This window comes from Panthera uncia, chromosome A2, assembly GCF_023721935.1.
Source record: "Panthera uncia isolate 11264 chromosome A2, Puncia_PCG_1.0, whole genome shotgun sequence".
NCBI lineage: Eukaryota > Metazoa > Chordata > Mammalia > Carnivora > Felidae > Panthera > Panthera uncia.
The window spans coordinates 13,905,630-13,927,876 of NC_064816.1; the positions used below are offsets into that span (position 1 = coordinate 13,905,630).

A 22,247-nucleotide genomic window follows, 5' to 3' on the forward strand; every position below is an offset into this window, starting at 1 on the left:
ACAATCCCTTAAAAGGCCCCCTGGAAGAAAGTAGCATCTTTTCTGATATTTCTACCGTTTTTCTCAATTCATCTTAACGTTAAGAAATTCATCTTAACGAGTATATCAATAACCTTCCAGGTTTAAATTCCACTGTCTCAAGAATATGGTGTCTGCCTCTTTTAGAATTTCTCACATTTCAGAGTGATAGACTTAAGAGCGTTCAAAAGCCAGCCCTACAATTTCAAAGATGAATAAATGGTCTATATCCTAGAAGCTTTAGAAAGGAACCTGAAGCAAAGTAAAAGACGAATTAATCGGAGCTACAATTCTCTTAATTTGTGCTAGGATCTAAAAGGGTTGTAAATTTTATACCCATTTTTTATCATTTATTTTTCCTTCGAAGATTTTATTTTTAAGTAAGCCCTAAACCCCGTGTGGGGCTCAAACTTACAACCCTGAGATAAAAAGTCGCAAGCTCTACCGACTGAGGCAGCCAGGAGTCCCAATTTTATGCCCATTTTTAGATGGTTCTCAGAAAAACAAAGAATGAGCCCCGAATCACTATGTTTGATATATTTCATTAAAAACAAAACCAAAAACAAAATGAGTCACTAAACTTTTTTTTCCCCCAAAAGGTAAGGGTGTGGTTCAAAGGAAAGGTGCCTTATCATCTGTATCACAAGCTGCCAGCCAAGGAGGGTGTCCAGGCAGGGAAAGCACCTGGCCTGTTCTAGGTCAACATGATTTCCTCCCTCCGTGGAGGGTCTGTCACGCTCTGCCCGCCTCTTGTCTTCTGACATACTCAACCTTCAACAAAACACTTAAAGAAAACAAAACAAAACGGTAAAACATCACATCCCCAAGCCAAGTCCCATAGACATTAAAGTTTACGGAGAAAATCAGGTAGTGGTCAGTAAGCTAAATTTGCCTTCGTGCCTCATAACTGGCCTTTCTTTCTTTCTTATTTATTTATTTATGATGAAAGCACAAGTAGGGGAGGTGCAAAGAGAGAGGGAGACAGAGGATCCAAGTGGGCTCTGTGTTCACAGCAGCGAGCCCGATGCGGGGCTTGAACTCACAAACCGTGAGATCATGACCTGAGCCGAAGTCCGTGCTTGACTGACTGAGCCACCCAGGCACCCCTGGCCACACCTTCTTTTAAAACCCACTTGTGTGCACACGCAGACTTCTAACAGTAGGCCTTCATTTCAGAACAGAGTCTGGGATTTGGACGGCTCATGGGGGCTAACAGTCCTTCCACTAGTTCACCACCTCGTGACTTTCTAGATCTATTAAAAAAACACACACCCGCATATAGGATATGCCGTAACATAGGTCACAAACGTTGGGGATCAGTAGGAACTACACTCGTTTGGGTAACACATTCTACTTTCTCCTTTTCTGGGCATGCTTCGTGATATGTAATAACAATGTGGAAAACCACGAGACTTTAAACAAGACCATGCTTAAAATTAACTGATTAAAAAATAAAAATCAGGGGCGCCTGGGTGGCTCAGTCAGTTGAGTGTCCGACTTCGGCTCAGGTCATGATCTCGTGGTTCGTGCGTTCCAGCTCCACGTCGGGCTCTGTGCTGACAGCTCAGAGACTGGAGCCTGCTTCGGATTCTGTGTCTTCCTCTCTCTCTGCCCCTCCCGTGCTTGTGTTCTCTGTCTCTCTCTCTCTCTCAAAAATAAATAAACATTAAAAAAATTTTTTTAATAAAATAATAAAATAAACAAATAAATAAATAAAAATCACTGTCTGGGCCAGAATTTTAGAGCTGGAAGGAAACTTAAAGACCATCTATTCGATTTTGGTCAAACTCCTTGTTTCATAGATGAGGAAATCGAAGCCCATTTGAGATTTTGTCAAAAATATAAGTTTTAGACAAAACATGCAGTGCTGTCTTCAGGCATGCACCAACATGAACTAAATGCTTATGATGAGGGAGGACATAGATAAAGCATTTCATTAAAATTTTTTTTTTAACACACAGCCTTTCAGAAAGAGACTGTAGGAATTACCTGACCTCTTCCAAACTCTGGTTCAGCCTGTTTTTTGGGGGGGTGGGTGAGAGGGAGAGAGAAAGAAAAAGAGAGAGAAAGAGAAAGAGAATCCCAAGCAGGCTCCACACTGTCAGCACAGAGCCCAAAACAGGGCTTGAACCCACGAATCGTGGGCCCAAATCAAGAGTTAGACACTCAACTAAGGCACCGAGGTGCTCCGTGGTCCAGCCCGCTCTATAGATAGGTAAAGAAATGAAGCTCTATGGGCACCTGGGTGGCTCAGTCGGTTGAATGTCCGACTTCGGCTCAGGTCGTGATCTCTCAGTTCGTGGGTTCGAGCCCCGCGTCAGGCTCTGTGCTGACCGCTTGCTCAGAGCCTGGAGCCTGCTTCAGATTCTGTCTCCTTCTCTCTCTGTCCCTCCCCTGCTCACGCTTTGTCTCGCTCTGTTTCTCAAAAATAAGTAAATGTAAAACAAAAATTAAAAAAAAAAAAGAAATAAAGCTCCAGGAGTGAGTTCAACTTCCAAAAAAACATCTAGAGAGGGGGCTAACTTCCCCTCTCGGTCTAGTGGACGGTATCTACCACTGGCTTGTGCTGCCATCTCCCTGAAGGAACTCCTTCCAGAAATCTGCAACTTAGCACCAAACTCTTTCCAAAGGTAACAATGTATCACCAACCTAGCTACCTTCAACACCGTCAGAGTGTGTTACTCTCACTGAATGGGAACCCTTTGTAATCAGGTGCAGTGGTCTCATCTGGCCCTGAACTGCCTTCTGGCCTCTGTCCGGGTAGGCACGCTGAATATAAGGGCGGGGCCCGGATTCTTCCTGGGTGTCTACTACCTGCCAGGCATCGGGCTGGGCGCTAGACATGTCTCATCTGGTTTGATCTGCACATCTACTCTATCTTGTCGATATAAACCCTGGCTTTCCCATCCCCCTTTGAGATGAGAGGCATGGAGAGATTTGCCTAAGTTCCTATTTCTTTTTTTTTTAAATGTTTATTTATTTTTGACAGAGAGAGAGAGAGAGAGAGAGAGAGAGAGAGAGAGAGAGGCAGAGGGAGAGGGAGACACAGAATCTAAAGCAGCTCCAGGCTCTGTGCTGACAGAGAACCCCGATGAAGGGGCTCCAACCCACAAACCATGAGATCATGACCTGAGCCAAAGTCATGCTCAACCAACTGAGCAAGATTTTTTTTTAAATGTTTTTATTTATTTTTGAGACAGAGACAGAGCATGAGCAGGGGAGGGGCAGAGAGATGGGGAGACACAGAATCGGAAGCAGGCTCCAGGCTCTGAGCCGTCAGCAGAGCCCGACGCGGGGCTCGAACTCATGGAGTGGGAGATCGTGACCTGAGCCGAAGTCAGACGCCCAACCGACTGAGCCACCCAGGCGCCCCGCTGAGTTCCTATTTCTAAGAAGCAATTGACAGGGTATGCTCCCAAGCCTGCTCTCATTCCAGAGCCTGCTGTTTACACCTCACTACAACCATTCATTTTGCCCCATAACTAGAAAACCAAAGGGAGAGGTGTACTGGGGCCTCCACCGTGACCTTGGGGGACTTACTGTTTGGTGTCCTGCCCACACACGGTTATGAGGAGGTGGCAGTATCGGGTGGGCCACGTGTGGGGGCGTTCACAGGCCCCAGGCCTGAACTTAAGCATTCTGTTCTCTCAGGTGGGGCCCTGGCTGAGCACCAGCGAACATCTGGAAGGCTGATCCTGCCTTAACCTAGGAAGCAGGAAGGATGTGAAGCTTCAGCCAGGAGAGTCACCCTAAGATTGGGTCCCTCAAACCTGCTTCTGTTGGGGAATGCTTCTTGTGGGGCCAAGTTCCAGCACGCTGCTTTTTCGGGGAGAAAGCCCCCCCATGCTAGGCAGAGACCAACCAGCAAAGGGTCCCACCTGAGGGTGATGAAAACAGCACCTGTCCCCACACTGTGCCACATGCGGACAAGCAGCCACTGTGACATCACCCAGGCAAGAGCTTGGCTTTTTGAAAGTCTAAAAGCAAAAGCCCTTGGAGGGATCTGAGAAGAGCTACGAGAGAGAAAGAGAAAACAGTCACTGCAATGGCACCGGGCCACAAGCAGGGCAGCCAGTTAGCTTTCAGACGTCTGATACCACTTATCCCAGACATCAGTAAGTGCCATGCAAGAGCAGAGCCTTGGAGGAGCCCGGGACCAAGGAACAAGGTTGTCCAAGTCCGTAGCCCCTGCCTACCAAGGCAACAGGCTCTCTGGCACCTATTTGAGGGCTCTGGAGACAGATGGATGCTAGTGCTAAACGAATACTGGGCTTGGAGTCAGGACGCCAGAATTCTATTCCCACTCCTACAGCTTCCTATCTCATGATCTCCGGCGACACAGTTGCCCTCCCTGGACCTCAGTGTCTTCATCCATCTAACTATATATTTTTTAATGCTTATTTTTGAGAGAGAGAGAGAATGAGTGGGGGAGGGCCAGAGAGAGAGGGAGACGCAGAATCTGAAGCAGGCTCCAGGCTCTGAGCTGTTAGCACAGAGCCCGATGTGGGGCTCGAACCCATGAACCATAAGATAATGACCTGAGTCGAAGTCAGACGCTTAAATAACTGAGCCACCCAGGAGCCCCAGTGTCATCTTCTACAAAACAAGAGAGAAGACTGAGCTGATTGCTAAGATCCCTTTCAGGGTTGAGATTCTGATTCCTTTGTTCTCGTGAACAAATTCAATATTTTCATTGTGAATTTCTTGGGTTTTATATTTCTACCAAAAGCATCCCTTAACTTCCTTTCCTCGTTGTTTGTTAATATTCAAACAGAAATCCACCAATAACTGTTAGCAATCTTCCTGAGCGTGTTCAGTTTTTCAATCAAGTATGGCATGTAGGGGCACCTGGGTGGTTCAGTCGGTTGAGCGTCCAACTTTGGCTCGGGTCATGATCTCGAGGTCTGTGAGTTCAAGCCCCGCGTCGGGCTCTGTGCTGATGGCTCAGAGCCTGGAGCCTGCTTCGGATTCTGTGTCTCCCTCTCTCTCTGCCCCTCCCCTGCTCATGCTCGGTCTCTGTCTCAGAAATAAATAAAACATTAAAAAAATTTTTCTTTTTTTAAAGTATGGCATGTAATTACCATTTCCTTTCGTTAATTCACTTAATTTTTTTTTCAGAGTGGAAAAAGCACTATCAAAATGCATCCAAGTGGTAAAAGAGAGAAATCTTGTAATAAATTTTATTTTATTCTTGGTAGAGAGAGAATGTGCAAATTGGGGGGAGGGGGAGGGAGAAACTTAAGCAGGCTCCAAGCTCAGCTCAGAGCCTGACGTGGGGCTTGACCCCATGACCCTGGGATCATGACCTGAACCGAATTCAAGAATCGGATGCTTAACTGAGTCACCCAGGTGCCCCGAAGAGAGAAACCTTAAAATCTAATGACCATTTTTCATTGTTTAAGTAATGATCGGTTCTGAGCTTTATTTACCATCTGGTAAAGATACAAATTTTAGGGTAAAATGAGGCTTAGAGAGGTTAACTGACTTACTCAAAATCACAAAAAATGACGTGAGCAAAGCCCAGATCGCTGGAGTAGACACCCAGTAGTCTTTCCACCATAGATCATTATTTTCCTCATCATCTGACCTTTCTAGATTGTCTGCTATCTCTTGGTTTAGGAACACACACATAGCAAAGCCAATACTTAGTGCAACAGAACCATGGCCAGAACTGCCTTTGTCCCGCTAGGTTTATTTTTCTAAGGTGAGGTATCTATCCCACCCAAAGGCATTCCATCCCCACAGACCCTGACAAGGAGAAATTCATGTCTCAGGTGGCCCAGAAAATTCAGAGTTCAAATGTCAAGTTTCTACCTCCCTGGAAGGTTCTAGTTTGGAGGAGAGAAAAGATGGAGTTTTCTTGGTATTTCCCTGCATTTCTTGGAAGAATAACTGAACTAGGTGGGACACAGAACTGGAGCCTTCTTACCTTCAGAGTTCACAGCCAGGAATAACCTAGCCGTTGTTTCTGGAAATCCGCTTTCAAAGAGGAAAGCAAAGGATGAAAACATGCAAAACCAGGAAGAAACTGGAGGCATGGCATTTGCTTCCTTTTTTTCCCCAACAGGTCAATATCCAGACCTCACTCCACCATTTCTGTTTGGATTCTGTGGCTATCAGCATGTGTAAGTGTGCTTAAGTATTTCCAGATTTGCTAATCAGAATATGTGACCCCTTTTTTTCCACACGTAAGAAGCACCCCGCTGCCCTCTCAAAATGAAACACACGTGAAGACCCTTCCTCTAATGAGAATAAGCGTCACCCATGTATTCCTATCAATTTTTCTACCAGTGGAATTACAAGTTGTAATTTCTAGAAGAGCAAGACCTGCTGGCCTGACTGACAGGTTATTTACATCGAGTGTGTTTTCAGACAAGGTACAGGCAGGACAAATCAGAGGGTTTAAAGGAAACAGTTCTATAGGGAAACCGGGTCGCTCGCTTTTGCTTTTCTGGGGTGCTGGGCTGATTGTGAAAATGCAAAGGTAAAGAAAAGCCTAGAACTTGGCTACCTCTCTTAAAGACTGGAAAGAAGATGTTCCCCTGCTGGGCTTTGAAGAGCTCTCTGCAACTTTGACCCCACAGACTCAGCATTGCCCCAAGCTCTTCTGTAACTGGCTTTTATTGCTTTAATTAACCGAGGCTAGGTGGGACAGATTTACTCCACCTCTGTAATGTCATTGTTGCTTGCGAGTGGCTGGCGGCAGGCCTTTACCTCTCCCCCTTGATGCCTGGCCTGCACAATTAGCGCCTTATTATAGGTTGGCCTCACGTCTAATTGCTACACGGGCTCAACTGAGCACTTTGTTTCATTGTCTTGTTCATGCGCTTGTTCAAGTGCCCGGGCTCCCCAGCTAGAGTAAATCCTAAACTCCTTTTAGGCAGGTGTGTTCAGTGTCTCATCTCTTTGGGCCCACAAGAACACTAGACACTCCCAGGCCTGCAAACAAACACTTCCTGTTTGAAGAGCTTCCGGATGTCTATTCTGGGAGGAAGGCACATGGTTAGAATCTGGGTCTCCATGCCTATCTCAGTCCTCCGTCCCAGATCCATCATCCTTCTCTGTTGTTGAGGGCTCTCCTCAGCTACTCTGAGTTAAGCTGTACTTGGCCTGTATGTAACCTTTTCCCTTATCTAAAAGGATCGACTGAGGGGCGCCTGAGTGGCTCAGTGGGTTAAGCGGCCGACTTCTGCTCAGGTCACGAGCCCGCAGTTCGTGGGTTCGAGCCCTGTGTCAGGCCCCGTGCTACAGCCCAGAGCCTGGAGCCTGCTTTGGATTCTGTATCTCCCTCTCTCCCTGCCCCTCCCCCACTCTCGTTCTTTCTCTCACAATTAAAATAAACATTAAAAAAATAATACAAGGGTTGACTGAAACAGACATCGGAGTGTCCCCCTCAGCACCACGTTCTATGTAGTTTTCTACATTTCCTTTAGAAAAAGGATTCAAGGGATGTGAACTTATGCTTGAAGAGCTCCTTTGTTTTTGGAATAAAAAGTACAGCTTCTAGGGCAGTTATCAATTCCATAACAAACACAGGCCTCCTTCACCAAATACTCCAGCAAAACAAAGGGGAGCCTGGTGGGAAGACTGCATAAAGGGATGGTTAGGAGTGCAAGGATGGGAGCTGGATTGCCTGGTCTCAAATCCTGGCCCTGCCATTTTCTAGTCATGTGACCTGTGACCTTGATCAAGACAATCGACCTCTCTGCCCCTCAGTTTCCCAATATGTAAAACTGGGATAATACTTGCCTCATAGGGCTCATGTGAGGATCGAATCGGTTAAGAACAGTGCTGGGCACATAACGGGCACTATGTAAGTTAGTGTTAAATAAAAATTAATAGAGTACAGAGATTCAGAATGGACAGACCTACAAAACAGTATGCCCCCCAAGGAATCTGACAGTGATGGGAAAACATGTTGGTTTTATAGACTAAGGTGTTACCCTTGGCTTCTTCGTTTTCTGGCTAATGTGCATTCTTTGAACTGCTTCAATAAATCAAAAAAGAAGTCTGAGTTTGTGAGTTTTAAACATGTGTAATGCATTGTCACAACCAATGTGATAAAAAATGTTTTGGAAACATTGGAATAGAATGATTAGTGAAGGTGCTGTTGTTTCAGTAGAGAATTTAAAGTAAACATTCCACTGTTTACACCTTTCAGACCTAGTCAGCCTAAAATGTCAGACATCATTCATAATATTAATATCATAATAATATTATTATTGTCAATCCTTCTCCAGCAAGGAAACTTTAGCCAATTGTCAGGGGAGTGGTTCAAATATATGTTCTATATTTTTAAAGACCTGTTGAAAGATTTCTATATAACGATGATTCCATGGTATCCAACTCAGACTCTTCCTTCTTTTTAAAAAAATTTTTTTTAATGTTTATTTTTGAGAGAGAGAGACAGAGCGCAAGCGGGGGAGGGGCAGAGAGCGAGGGAGACACAGAATCTGAAGCAGGCTCCAGGCTCAGAGCTGTCAGCACAGAGCCCAACGCAGAGCTCCAACTCCCGAACCGCAAGACCATGACCTGAGTCTAAGTTGGACGCCTACCCGACTGAGCCCCCCTTCTGTCTTTTCTGATCTGTCCATTTGCTGCCACCTTTTAAACCTTCAATCCTCTTAGATATCCTAGCTACTAAAATTCCATGTCCAGGGTCTCTACTTTCTGAGCAATCTTCTAGAAGAAAATATCATTTCTAACATCAGCAGTCCCTTGTTACCTCATCAGAAAGATCCCCATGTGCCACAACAGGTGGGGCACCTGTGCTTTCATTCAGAAGAAAACCCTTTCGGCTTCACCTCTCCCAGTTTCCCTGAAGGGCAAAGTCCAACCACGTGAGATGTCTTCCCTATAAGTGCACCTACAGAGAACTATGTAGAGACATAAGAAAGAACTGATGTCCAGTCTACTAAGAAGTGATCATTTATTTTGGAACTCAGCAGTTTAGAACTTAAAGAGTATGGGCAGGTCCTTCTTCCCTGTACCCTCCTCTGACCCACCTCCCTAACCCCAGTGTGCTCATTGGTGCCACCATCATAGCTCTTAACCATGTCCTGTGGTTAGGTTGACCCAGAGCCCTTCCCTCTGCCTGCGGAGCTTCTCTGGGCAGAAGTTGTGTTTTATTTGTTTTAGTGTTCCAAGGTTGGCACAAAGCCCATCCATAGTAAGCTCTCAGTAATCTGTGAAACAGTACTGAAGCTACTATCTGAGAAATACATTCTTTAGATGATTAAGCTGTCAAGGGTTATTGTACTTTCGCTTTTGAGAACAGGGAGGCTCCTTAGAAGAGGGACATTTGGAAAAGTCATCAGATCCCCTTGCTTCAATCACTTTGGGTTAACTTTCCCCCATCTATCCACATAACCTTTTTAAAATCTGTACATACCCTATCTGCCTCACCTTAATGGGCTCCTTCAGTGACCCTATATTCACCTTGCAGGTATCCTTTCTGGATATCTAAGGCCCATACTTTCACTTCGCTACCGCCAGGTCTGGCTTTTTTTCGGCGGCGGGGGGGCGGGGGGGGGGGCAACAGTCCACAGCTCCCAGCGATCACTCCCTCAGGCCGAGCTTCCAGCCATCGCTGGAGATGGCTGGGCACTGGGCACTGTGTCCTTCGCCAGCGCCGGTTACCAAGACTCTGCCCCCTCCTCTGGGAGAATGCTCCAGCGACCACCCCGGACAAGGGGGATCCTGCAAGGTTCTGGGTGTGCGTCTGGTCAGCCCCAGAGAGCGGGCAGGGAGGTGGAATCCTTGGGGTGTAGGACGCCTCGGGACTAATGGGCACTCACTTCTGGCTCGGACCCTTCCCACCGAGAAGGAAGTAAAGAGGGCTTCAACGTCTCTTCTTTTCAACCATTCTAGGGACTAGGGAAACGCAGGAGGGAGGGCGGGGGGTGGGGGGAAGAGGGGAGGAGAGCAAGGAGACAGCCCCTCAGGACAATCACGACGTCCGCCTCCCCTCACTCGGGGTCGGTCTCTCTTCTCTCTCTCCCTCTCCCTCTGCCTCTCGCTCTCTCTCTCACACACACACGCACACGCACACACGCGCGCACGCACGACCTGCTACTTCAACTCCAGCTCCCAGCAAACTGCGACGCGCGCCTCTCCCACTGCAAGTCCTAAGCTCCCGCCCCGGCCCACGCCTCTGGCCTCACCCCAGCCTTTTTCACTCAACCCCAGTTCCCCCTCCCCACTGACCGTGAAGCCGGAGGCAGTTCCCCAGTCCCAGGCCCCCGGTGGGGCTCCCACCGCCGCCGCCGTCGCCTCCCCCTGCAGCCCCCGACCCGGGACCCGGCCTCGGGCTGCAGCGATGGCTCCCCGGCACGAGGCGCCGCGGCTTCCTGGACTCGTCCAGACACGGGGCGGCGCGCAGGAGAAGCCCATCGAGCTGCCGGCGGTGGCGGCAGCAGCGGTGGCTGCAGGAGCGGCCGCCGCGCCGGCTGATGACGCACAAGCGCATGGGCTGGGAGGGGGGCGCGGCCGGCGCGGGAGCGACGCGAGCCGATGACGTGCGGCGAACGGGGCGGCTCGGCAGCATGGCGTCCGTGGCGCTGAGCGAGGCCGAGAAGGTGTATATCGTGCACGGCGTTCAGGTAGCTACGCCGCGGCGTCAGGCCCCGGGTGCCCCTGGCCCTGCGCGTCTCGGCGCGCCCTCGGTTCGCTCGGGAGGCGGCGGCCAGGCGGCGGGCTGGGTTTACCTTGTGGTTAGAAAGCACTGCGGCCGGCGTGTGCCGCCCGAAACGCGCGATGCGGTTGTGTTCAGGACCCCACGGCGAGCGTCCACTTAGGACTGTGTGCGTACCTGCAGCCTTCCGCGTGTACAAGGTTCCAAACCTGGATGGGAAGGGGTGGGCAGTCCCTGAGGCCTTTTCTCAATGAGGGAGCATCGCCCCCGGGACAGACTGTTCAGCTCTCGCGCGTCGCATCACTGGGCTGAGCCTCGCTTTTCTCTACTAGGAAATGGAGGTTGGCGGTGGGCTTCTGGCCCGCTGTTCCTTACCTCGTGGTTGGGAAGCACAGGGAGAGAAGACACTGAAGTGAAAGCGCTTTGAAAATACAAATCGCCCACCGGAGGGGCGCCTGGGAGGCTCAGTCGGTTAAACACCGGACTCTTGATCTCAGCCCGGGTCTTGATCTCGGGGTCCTGAATTTAAGACCCGGGTTGGGCTCTGCGCTGGGCGTGAAGCCTACTTTAAAAAAAAAAAAAAAAAAAGGCGGATTTACAGCTGGTGGCCTTAGTTCTGCCGTGGAGGTCTGAGATTCCCAGAGGCAGCTGTAACTATAGTCAGATCTTCTGTGCTTAGTCTTCAGTCCCAGGTCTTGACCTCTCCAGAGCGAGAGTTGGAGAATGCTGGTCCTAATGAACTACCAGGGAAAGCCAAGTGTGACCTTATCTGTAACCTACCCAGATGTACCTTATCTGTAACACATCCCCAGATGTCTGGGCAAAGCCTCACCACAATCCTGTTCTTGCCCATAGAGACCTAATCATTTTGTGTTTTACTTTTCACTTTTGGTCCAGTAGGGTCGAATTTAGTTCCTGGTGTCCCCTTTCCGTCAGCCTTTGATTCCTTTATTATTCCAAAGATGAATAAAGTAAAGGCAATGGAATATAAGATGTTTGCTAAGGCAGTGGTATAGTTTGTGGGGGTTAAAGGAGCTATACAATATTGGTCTGTGATGTTCGGAGGGCTTCCCTAAGGAGGTGGAATTGCTCCCCTAATCTATGTCAAGTGTTCCTCCTGTGTATTTTCAAGACTCAGTATTCATTCATTCAACCTAGAACTGAGCTAGACTCAAGGGATAGGAAGGAGCCTGCCCTTATATAGCTCCCATGCTAGAAGGAAGAGACAGAAATTATAGATCTCTTTGTGTGTTTGTATGTGAAATTGTACTGATAGCTGTGAAGGGGAAAAAAATCAGGGACCTGATCTAGTCTGGGAAGTCAGGGGAAGCTTCCCTAAGGAAATAGTATTTGAACTGAGCTCTCAGTATGCTTAAGAATTAATTAAGTAGGTTTCAGCCTTGCAGGAGGAAGGGAGGCTGAGTCTACCCACAGGCTTTCAGGTGGAGAAAGTGTGGAGCCACAGGGGTGGGCTGGGGGTAGTGGTGGGAGATTAGGTTGCAGAGGTGGCTAGAAGCCTGATCCTAGGAGTTTTAGAGGCTCAGTCACTCCATCATAGATCTTGGGAGGTAATAATCCGTTGATTTGTCTGTATGGTACTTTTAAAACCTCGCCAGTGTCCAGCACTTAGTAGATACTCAGTGACATTGAGTAGGGTATTTCTTAAAAGGTAGGTAAGTTGGACATTGTTTTCATTTTTAAAATTAAACCTCTGTCTTACCAGTACCATGAACATATTAGGGCCACAATTGTTGGTAAATGGTCTGTTCTGTGTATGGTAGAGCCATACAGAGTAACTGACTTTAAATAAATCTCTTCATAAGGACTATTAATGTTGGCCACAAAATTGCTGTATTTATTGAGGAGGGAAACTGAATTTATACCATCTGAATAAAGGTCAGAAGGCAGGTGATTGAGCTTCCACTGACTCAGTTCTAAAATCGCCTCAACTTTTGGGGCATCTGGGTGTCTTAGTCGGTTAAACATCTGACTTCGGCTCAGGTCATGATCTTGCAGTTCTTGGGTTTGAACCCTGCTTCGGGCTCTGTACTGACAACTCATACCCTCGAACCTGCTTCTGATTCTGTGTCTCCCTCTCTCTGCCCCTCTCCTGCTCTCACTCTGACTCTCTATCTCAAAAATAAACATTAAAAAATAAAAAATAAACATTAAAAAAAGAAAGACTGGGACGCCTGGGTGGCTCAGTCGGTTAAGCGTCCCACTTCGGCTCAGGTCATGATCTCACAGTCTGTGAGTTCGAGCCCCGCATCGGGCTCTGTGCTGACAGCTCAGAGCCTGGAGCCTGCTTCAGATTCTGTGTCTCCCTCTCTCTCTGACCCTCCCCCGTTCATGCTCTGTCTCTCTCTGTCTCAAAAATAAACAAACATTAAAAAAAAATTAAAAAAAAAAAAGAAATTACCTGAGTTAATTTTTTTTAAATCACCTCAACTTTTGTTTTGTCTTTTGACCAACTTCTGTTTTGGTCTTTGAGGGCCAGTAGTGCCTCACTGGAATCCTGTTCTTGCCCTTACCTATAGATCTACTCGTTTTTTTTTAATTTTTCACCTTTGGTTCAGTGTGGTCAGTTTCAGTTTCTGTCATCCCTTTCTTCTCAGCCTTTGATTCCTTTACTATCTTAGGGGTATTTCATCCTGGTTTGGTGGTGGTTAGAAGCAGTTGAAATTAACTTCACAATGTGTGTTGAGGACTCAGTTGCTAGTAATGGTAACCAACTAACTGGCCCAAGCAAAAAAAGTATGTATTAGAAGGTTACAAGTGTTTCTCCAGGAGTTCAAGGTCATCTTCAGGCTCTTCCTTGCTCTGCTGCTTTTACGCTTTTGCTTTGTTCTTACCTGTCTTCAGAGTGGCTTTCTGTTTCTCAGGCCATGTGTTAGAAAGAATATGGTTACCTCTTAGCTCCTGGGATTACAGTTCCTCTCTATAAGAAACCATCCCTTCCTGAGGGAATGGATAGACAGGCTCAAGCCGGCCACTGGGAGGATGAGGCACACTTGAGAGAGAGCAGTTTGAGAACAAGCAAGATGAATCATTAGGTCCTGGCAGAATACGGAACCTCATTCAGATAATTCAGGAGACTTTCATGATATCACTCTTGATAATGCTATGGGGGGGAGGTGGTTTCAAGGATCAATAAGAGAGATCAGGGAGCCCAAAGATGAGCAACCAGGGAGTAGATGTTACCCCTGGGCTGAAGGGGGCCAAAGGAGGCAGTTGTGTTACCAGATGCTAGTGATAATTAGAACAGTGGAGGAATGACTGCTCAACAGAAATTGTAGGCTTGGGTAGATGAAGGTGCTGTCAGAAATGTGGTACCAATTAGGGGTGCTGGGGATAGGGAGTGGGGAGCATTGTCTCCTCTCCTTTTCGACCTTTCATTGACCAAACCCAGCCACAAGCCAGTAAAGGGAGCCCATGTGATGCAGTTTGGAAGGAGTCAGCCTGGTGCACAGATGAGAGCAGAGAAAGATGGAGAATGGATCTGAGGGAGTGGGGCAGGAAAAATGGAAAGGTTGATCCATCAATATTCTTAGCATACGATTAGACTGGTTTCTGTTAGGTTGCCTCTCACCCTTGAAGGCTGGGATGTCCCACTTTTGTTAGGTACATATTATAATTTTTTTTATCTTTATTTTTGAGACACACACACACACACACACACACACACACACACACACAGATGCAAGCGGGGGAGGGGCAGAGAGAGAGGGAGACACAGAATCCGAAACAGGCTCCAGGCTCTGAGCTGTCAGCACAGAGCCCGACACGGGGCTCAAACTCAGGAACTGCGAGATCATGACCTGAGCCGAAGTCGGATGCTTCACTGACTGAGCCACCCAGGCACCCCTGTTAGGTACATGTTATGATTTTTATGTCACTGAATCTTTGAAACAGGCTTGAAGGTAAATATTATTAATCTCTACGTTGTAGATGAAGAACTGAGCTCAGACAGGCTAAGTCACTTGTTCAAGGTGACACAGAAAATGTGTAGTGGAGCGAGGACAGAAATCCAGATCTGTCTGATTGCAGAGCCCATACCAGATCCTCAGGTATGCTTTCCTCCTGCAGTGAAAGCCATTGTCTTCCCTTCCTTAAATAAGGATCTGAAAACAAAGGCCAGAGAGAATCCCCATTTCTACTTCTCTTTCTTTTTTCATCTGGAAGCATGTGAGCAAACAGGAAGGAGGAGGGAAAGTTCTGACTCACCCCCCACCCCCTGTACCATTTTTCTAGACTTTAAAAAGTGTATGACATATGTTATTATCTTTTCAGGCAGTATTTTTTCCGTATTGGCTATAAGTTCCGTTAGAACCCTATTTGCCTTTTCTTGTACAGCTTTTGTGTTACTAACTTGTGTCTCAAACTGCTTTTTTCTCTGTTTACAATATTCAGGAACTGGGGGACAGATTTCAGAATTTGCAGAATCTAGGATTTGTCCTCTTTGGAGTTTGCTTCACTGGCTAGAGGTGTGTTTTCTTCATGAGAAGACATCACTAACCTCCGTCACAGCCCAGTGATTCTGACGCCTGGAAGTACCTTTTACTCAGCCACAAAGTACAGATTCCCAGGCTTTACCCGGACCTTCTGAATCAGAACCTCTGGGGCTGGAGCTTGGGAATGGACATTGTCATAAAGTGTTGGGAGATTTTGATGCAGCCAGCAGACATTGGCCCCTGGGCAGACCACTGGCCTGGTCCAGCTGAGAGCCTGCCGTGGAGTCTCTGCTCCCGCCTGCCTGAGGTCACGTGGTCGCCCACTGTGTTTGCACGCTCCTTTCCCAGCTCTGCCATTCACAGCCGGAGAGATTTTATCTGAGTAGTGGAGCTAACCCCCCTCCCCCACCTGCAGACACGCACACACACGTAAAATGAGAACATGTCCATCTGGGGGCCGAATGGGGTTGTGAGGAATGATGAGATGACAAAATATACAGCGCCTGGCATGTGGCCAACCCTGAAGAAACGTTGGCTCCTTTTCAAGTTTGTTTTTTCCATCAGAAGTATGACTTTGTCCTAAACCATACACACTGTAGCCCCAGGCTTCACAGTGACCCTATTAGGGGTTCAGGCTGTGGCTCTTGAGATTTAAGCTCTTTCAGCGTGGAAGTCTAGAGATGATTGAATTATCTCAAGAGAAAGGGGATTTGGGGCACCTGGGTGGCTCAGTCGGTTAAGCGTCCAACTTCAGCTCACGTCGTGATCTCACGGCTTGTGAGTTCAAGGCCCGTGTCGGGCTCTGTGCTAACAGCTCAGAGCCTGGAGCCTCTTCAGATTCTGTGTCTTTCTCTCTCTGCCCCTCCCCTGCTCACACTCTGTCTGTCTCTGTCTCTCAAAAATAAAAATAAAAACATTATAAAAAAAATTTAAAAAAAAATAGAGGGGATTTGTGGCAAGGGCTAGGAAGTCCCTAGGGAGCTCCAAGGCACCACATCCCATGGGCTCCAGCGTGGATCACATGGTCTGCACTGTCTGCCTGTCTTTATGTCTCTGGCGACACCTCCCCTTCTCTGTCCTGAAGCGTATCCCTTCTCTGCAGCCATTTGCTGTCTAGCTTCCCTTCATCTTGGTATAATCTGACCCCTCCCCTAACCCCCGCCCCCTGCCTTTCTTCTGTGTGGCCTCTCCAGCCTCCCTCCACACCTGACGTGTCCACTCCTCTTTAACTCCCTTCTTCTTGAGTATTTCCCAGGTCAGAGATCACATTCCAAGGAGAGAGTATGATTCATGCCAGAGGAGCTGGTTGCTCTCTGGGTTGTGAGCACCTACCATTGGCTCAGGCTGTTGGAGGTGGATGGTGACTCGGTCATGTGGGCTCAGTAGACACGATAGGCTTTCCAGGGGTCTGTTTACTGGTGCTCTGGCCATGACCTGGACGTTAAACTGCACTCCATAGGTTTAGACCAGTCCCTAGCAATGGATTAGCCCCACCAGGAGGCATTCCCCTTGGGGCTTTGGCAAAGCCATGTTATGGAATTTTTCTTGGCAGTTGAAGGGAGGTGTAGCTCAGCTGATGGTTTCAGTTTCTTTTCTGTGGCTCTAGCTTTCTTCGTAAGCATCGCTGGAGGAGCAGCACAGAAGGGGGAGCAGGGCTGAGACAGGTCTTTAGCTGTAAGATTGAGCAGTCAGTACTCAGCTGCTCAAGCTGGCCATGCAGAACTGGAGCCAGCCCTCAGGGCTCTTGATCTGGAGCCCCATGCCCTTTCCATTTGCAGGCCCACGGCACGGAAAGACCATGCTCAGGCACTTTACAAGGTGAACAGAATCCCACCCTTGCGAGGAAATGCAGGACTACTCAAATAGGCTTGGAGGGGGAATGAGGATCGACATCTGATTTTGCCTGCGGTGGCTTGAGCGGGGCCCGCGGAGCTGGATCTGATGTGGTCCTTCTAAGTGGGGTCGTGTTCCAGTAGGGGTGGCGTTCCAGCTACCGTTCGCTAGCACGTCCGAGGTGTTGGACATGTCAGAGCAAGGTGGAGAGGGTTAACATCACTGAGGACACAGTCTAAACCTCCCCAAGCACATTAGGTTAGCAGAGTCCACTTTCAGCTTCGGTTAGGGAGCCATAGGACTGGGTTGTCTGGGTGTGAGGAAAGCAGCTCTGGGTGGAGTCACCTGTCCTTCCAATCTGTCACAAACAGCGAGACTGGTGTCTCAGGGACCTCGTCAGTAACCTCTCTCCACGGTTGTTTTCGAGGATTCGGTGAGCTGATACGCGCCCCAGAACAGGAGAAGGGAACTGTGGAGGGGGCATTCTGCGTGTTACACTGCGCTGAGGGTCCCCTGAAATGACTCCTGGCTTCTGGATTCTCCTGTAAGGTTGGGGTCAGTTCCCCTTTCTGGACGGACGGACCCCAAGCTGTTGAGGAACTAACTTGCGTAAGGTCGCAAAGCTGGTGTGTGACAGGAGAGGTTTAAATAGAGGCTGGAGGGGACCCCACCACGCCACACCCAACTGGGAGTTAACAACTGGAAAGTCCCGGGAGCCACCCCCACCCCCTCGGCAGAGAAGGACAGGGCCCCACTTGGTGGTGTCGTCCTGCACATGTTGACGTCTCTGTTGAGTTTTTGAATGGAGCTTTCACTTCAGGGCAGCCCCTGTTTAAATGTTCACACAGGGATTAATTCCTTTGCTTCTGAATACTACCAGAGAATAAATATTTTGGTCGGGGGGCGCCTGGGTGGCGCAGTCGGTTAAGCGTCCGACTTCAGCCAGGTCACGATCTCGCGGTCCGTGAGTTCGAGCCCCGCGTCAGGCTCTGGGCTGATGGCTCGGAGCCTGGAGCCTGTTTCCGATTCTGTGTCTCCCTCTCTCTCTGCCCCTTCCCTGCTCATGCTCTGTCTCTCTCTGTCTCAAAAATAAAAAAATAAAAACATTTAAAAAAAAAAAATGTTTTGGTCGGGCCTCTGGCTCTGAGCCAGGCCAAGCAGGTTTGGGTGATTTTTAAGCCTTTTATGAGGAATGCTGGATTAAAAAAAAAAAAAAAAGAAAAGTTGTGGGTGCAGTGATTCAGACTAATTTGTTTGGGTTTTTTGGTTTGTTTTTCTCTTATTCTCTTAGGTGTTTTTTTGTGTTTTTGTTTTATGTATATATTTTTTATATTATATGCTGGTGAGTGGGGGAGGGGAAGAGGGAGAGGTTTTTTGTTTTTGGTTTTTTTTAGTTTATTTATTTTGAGAGAGCACACAAGCTTGAGCAGGGGAGGAGCAGAGACAGAGGGAGACACAGAATCTTAAGCAGGCTCCACGCTGTCAGCACAGCCCAACACAAGGCTCAAATTCATGAACCAAGAGATCGCATCCTGAGCCGAGCAAAATCAAGTTGGCTACTTAACCGACTGAACCACCCAGGTGCCCCAGAGGGAGAGAGACTCTTCAGCAGGCTCCATGCTTAGTGCAGAGCTTGACATGGTGCTCAATCCCATGATCCTGGGATCATGACCTGAGCTAAAAGCAAGAGTTGGACGCTCAACTAACTACCAGAGCCACCCAGGCATCCCAGTCCTTTTTTCCTATCCAAAAAAAAAAAAAAAAAATTCTATGCATGCTTGCACAGAAAAATTTGTAGCTTTTTGTTTATCTCTTATTTGTCACCTGAGCCCTTCCCATAGAGCCTTCCCCAGGGAACAGAGAGTGATGTAAAGGTTGGAAAGGCAATACCTGGTGAGGCCCAGTTTTCTGGCCCCCTCCCAGTCCCATCCTGGAACAAGGGGCATGTCACGACAAAGGGTTGTGACTAGGTCTTTCCAGGGAAGTGGTATTTTATTTTATTTTTTTAATGTTTTATTTATTTTTGAGAGAGAGAGAGACAGACAGAAGGCAGGCTCCTGAGGCGGGGCTTGAACTCACAAACCATGAGGTCATGGCCTGAGCCGAAGTGAGACGCTTAACCAACCCCGCCACCCAGGCGCTCCCCAGAGAAGTGGTATTTTAAAGGCATAGTGGGGAAGCCTGTCACCTTGTGGCCTCCCTGCGTGCAGAGTCCTCTTCATCATCAGGACCAACTGGTATAGCCAGCATCCTTGCAGGGAGGCCGTGCTCACTCCTGTTGCACGGTGGAGAGACCCTTCAGAACGCAGGAGGTCACGTGGACTTGTTACGAGGTCTGGCGAGGGGTTTGGTTGCTCCTTATCGGCTGTGGCCTTGAGCCGGCCATTTAGCATCTTTCAGCCTCTTTCCTCATTTGTAAAATGGAATGAAAAAAAGCTCTCTTACAGGGTTATTGTGAGAATTAAATGTGTCAACTGTGTAGCATTTCCTGGCACATCACTTCCTATGTGGTAAAGGCACTGAGGGAGTAGCTACTGTTCATTGTTGCAAATGATTGCGGCTGTTTCAATTTACAGGTCTGTGGAATTAGAGCAGCATCTTTGAGGCCTTCTGATTCAATGTCCATTCTTTTAACAGAGGAGGGAACTAGTCTAGAGCATCTCGTCCTAGGTCAAGCAGCTAGTCATGGCAAGACCAGACCCGAAGCCCATGACTAATACTCGTAGTGATCGATCGCACTTGCACCTCAAGAAGGAGTCTTTTGTAAAGGATGTTTCTGGGCCCTGTTTTCACTTTCCTAGCAGGGCATCCTGGGGGGGGGGGCGGGGGGTGGAGCATCAGAGATTGACCTAGGAAGCCTTTCCTGTGCTGCTGTGTGCTGTGGGGTTGTTAAGAGACAGTGACATAGTTTTGGGATCCTTTAGTGAAGAGGGGTCACTTTATCTAACTCATTTCCTAGACTTGAAATTCTGTTGCTTTCAAGTACAGGTCTCCCCAGACTCACGATGGGGGTTGCCTCCAGCAAGGGAATGGCCTGGGGAGTGGATGAGCCGGCAAAGGGACTTCAGGCTGACTTGTGATGCTTATTTTCTCTTCATTAAGAGGAATTGGGGGAGGAAAAGAGTAGAAACGAACAGGGCAGATGGTGGGGGTTGGGCTTTGCTGGATTTCAGTGTCTCAGCATCAAAACGTCAGTCATATATGCAGTTAGCCAGGCAGTTTAAAGATAAGTTTGTGACAGTTACATACTTCAGAACAGTGTTTTTAAACTTTTTGAGGAGCATTAGCTCCTTTGAGAATCTCATAAGCTAATGAGTCTTTTTCTGAAAGAAAAAAAAAAAAAGTGCTTTCAAAAGATGTTTGTAAAGGGGGCGCCTGGCTGGCTCAGTCAGAAGAGCATCCAACTCTTGATCTCAGGGTCGTGAGTTCGAGCTCCGTGTTGGGTGTAGAGATTACTTAAAATCTTAAAGAAAGAAAATGTTTACAAAGAATAAGGAAGGTCTCCGTGAGCTGATGTATAGTGATTGCCCACATATGTATTAAGTGTTAAAAAAAAAAAAAAGAAAAAAAGAAAGAATAAGAAGCAAAGTGTAAAAGAGTATCTGTAGTGTGCCACTCCTCATTTAAGAAAGGATAAAATATATTCATGGATCTGCTCATTTGTGCAAAGGAAATACAGGAACTATGAACCAGCAGTTAAATAGCCTGGTTACCTGCCCGGGGTGTCTGGGAACGAGGCAGAAAGATGGGGGTGTGAAAATAGGGCTGAGGGCAGAGCCACCTTTCCCTGAGCACACCTTTTCTGATAGCTTTGACTTCTAGAGTCATGGTGCTAGTCTGCATACCCACAATGTAAACGGGTAATTAAAAGTAGCCAGGATGCGGGGCACCCAGACTCGAGCACAGACAGGTACCGATGAACCTCACAGGGGTAGGAGGGAATAACAGGCACGCTCAAGGAGGGGGAGACGATGGAAAATGGGATGTGGGGTGGGCACTCACTGTAAGGCTAAAGACAAAAAGAACACCACACAACTGCTGTCCACTAGTAAATTTGTTGCTCGCAGGGGTATGGGTTAGCAATTCTGAAAGTACTTCCTGAGTATACTAAGATTTAATAAATACCTTGTGGATAATGAGAGCCAGGTGTCTCCCTGTCTGAGAAAGAAGTTATAAATAAGACACGAAGGAAAGTTAGAACCAGCTATCAGGGCCTTTTTTTTTTTTTTTTTTTTTAACATTTATTCATTTTTGAGAGAGAGACATAGACAGAGCATGAGTGGGGAAGGGGCACAGAGAGAGGGAGACACAGAATCCGAAGCAGACTATAGGCCCCGAGCTGTCAGCACAGAGCCCGATGCGGGACTCGAACTCACGGGCCGCAGGATCATGACTTGAGCCGAAGTTGGACGCCCGACCGACTGAGCCACCCAAGTGCCCCATATCAGGGCCTTTTAAGAGCTGCATGGATAGAAGAGCTGTATGGGTTAGTGCTGTGTGGGTGAGTGTAAGTACGTACGTAGTTATCGAGCTCTGTCTGCTGAGAAGGTCTGGAAGCAATGACACCCCAGTAGCAGTGAACTTGCTTAGCACCCAGATCCTGGTTTTTTAAAGCACCATTCTTCAATAAAAGGAACCAGGACTCCTCGGAGAAAGGGCTGACCCCGAGGCCAGGGCAGGGAAAAATACAAGAGGCTGGAACATCTTGTCTTGTCAGAAGTAAAGGTGTGCTCGGGAAAGATCGCAAGCGTGTTGAAAGAACGCAGGAAGCAACCCAAAGGAACTCCCAGTGGCCAAATCTGGAACGCGTTGATCGGCAGGATAAGTAATGGTCGTACTGGATCACAGCCACAGCATGAAGTGGGTATCTGTGAGATACGTGGATAAGAGTAAATAAACAGGGATAAAGGGCAGGCAGGACGTGGGCCACCCTGAAACGCATCTCCCGCAGCAGAGGTCGGCAAGTTTTTCCTGTAAGGGGCTACATAGGGAAGATTTGGGGCGTGTGGCTCGTAAGATCTCTGTCACAACCTCGCAGCTCTGCCGTTGGAGTGTGAAGCTGCCACGGACAACCTCAGCGCACGGACCTGGCCGTGCTCCAGCGAGACGTTTTACAGAAGCAGGTGGCCCCTGTGCCGAGGTGTGTCGTCCCTGTTCTAGAGAATGCCCAGGGTAGAGATGATAGCTGGGTTTTTTAGCCGTTAACAGAGTAGATTTTGTTCAGGTTAGGGTGCGGGAGGCCTGCGGCCGAGAGAGTTGGGCTCTGTGGCCCCGACAGTGCATACCTCCTGGTGCGGTTTTGGACTTGCAGA

General features: G+C 48.1%; 2 protein-coding genes across 9 annotated transcripts in view; one reads left to right on the forward strand and one right to left on the reverse strand.

Annotated features, from left to right (window-relative positions):
* Positions 1 to 10,313, reverse strand: part of ZDHHC3 (zinc finger DHHC-type palmitoyltransferase 3) — a 59,902-nt gene extending 49,589 nt beyond the window's left edge. For 3 of the 8 annotated variants that reach the window (XM_049642534.1, XM_049642536.1, XM_049642530.1), the window contains exon 1: positions 3,559 to 3,869. The gene's annotated coding sequence lies outside the window, so the exon portion shown is untranslated. Of the gene's footprint in view, positions 1 to 3,558; positions 3,884 to 10,224 lie in introns of those variants that run through there. The other 5 variants (XM_049642527.1, XM_049642526.1, XM_049642529.1 and 2 more) reach the window with 5 other exon arrangements.
* Positions 10,314 to 10,448: 135 nt separating this feature from the next.
* Positions 10,449 to 22,247, forward strand: part of EXOSC7 (exosome component 7) — a 36,716-nt gene continuing 24,917 nt past the window's right edge. Inside the window, exon 1 of the mRNA XM_049642542.1 lies at positions 10,449 to 10,619. Coding sequence (XP_049498499.1) covers positions 10,470 to 10,619 — 150 coding nt within the window. The 5' untranslated portion in view covers positions 10,449 to 10,469. The remainder of the gene's footprint in view (positions 10,620 to 22,247) is intronic.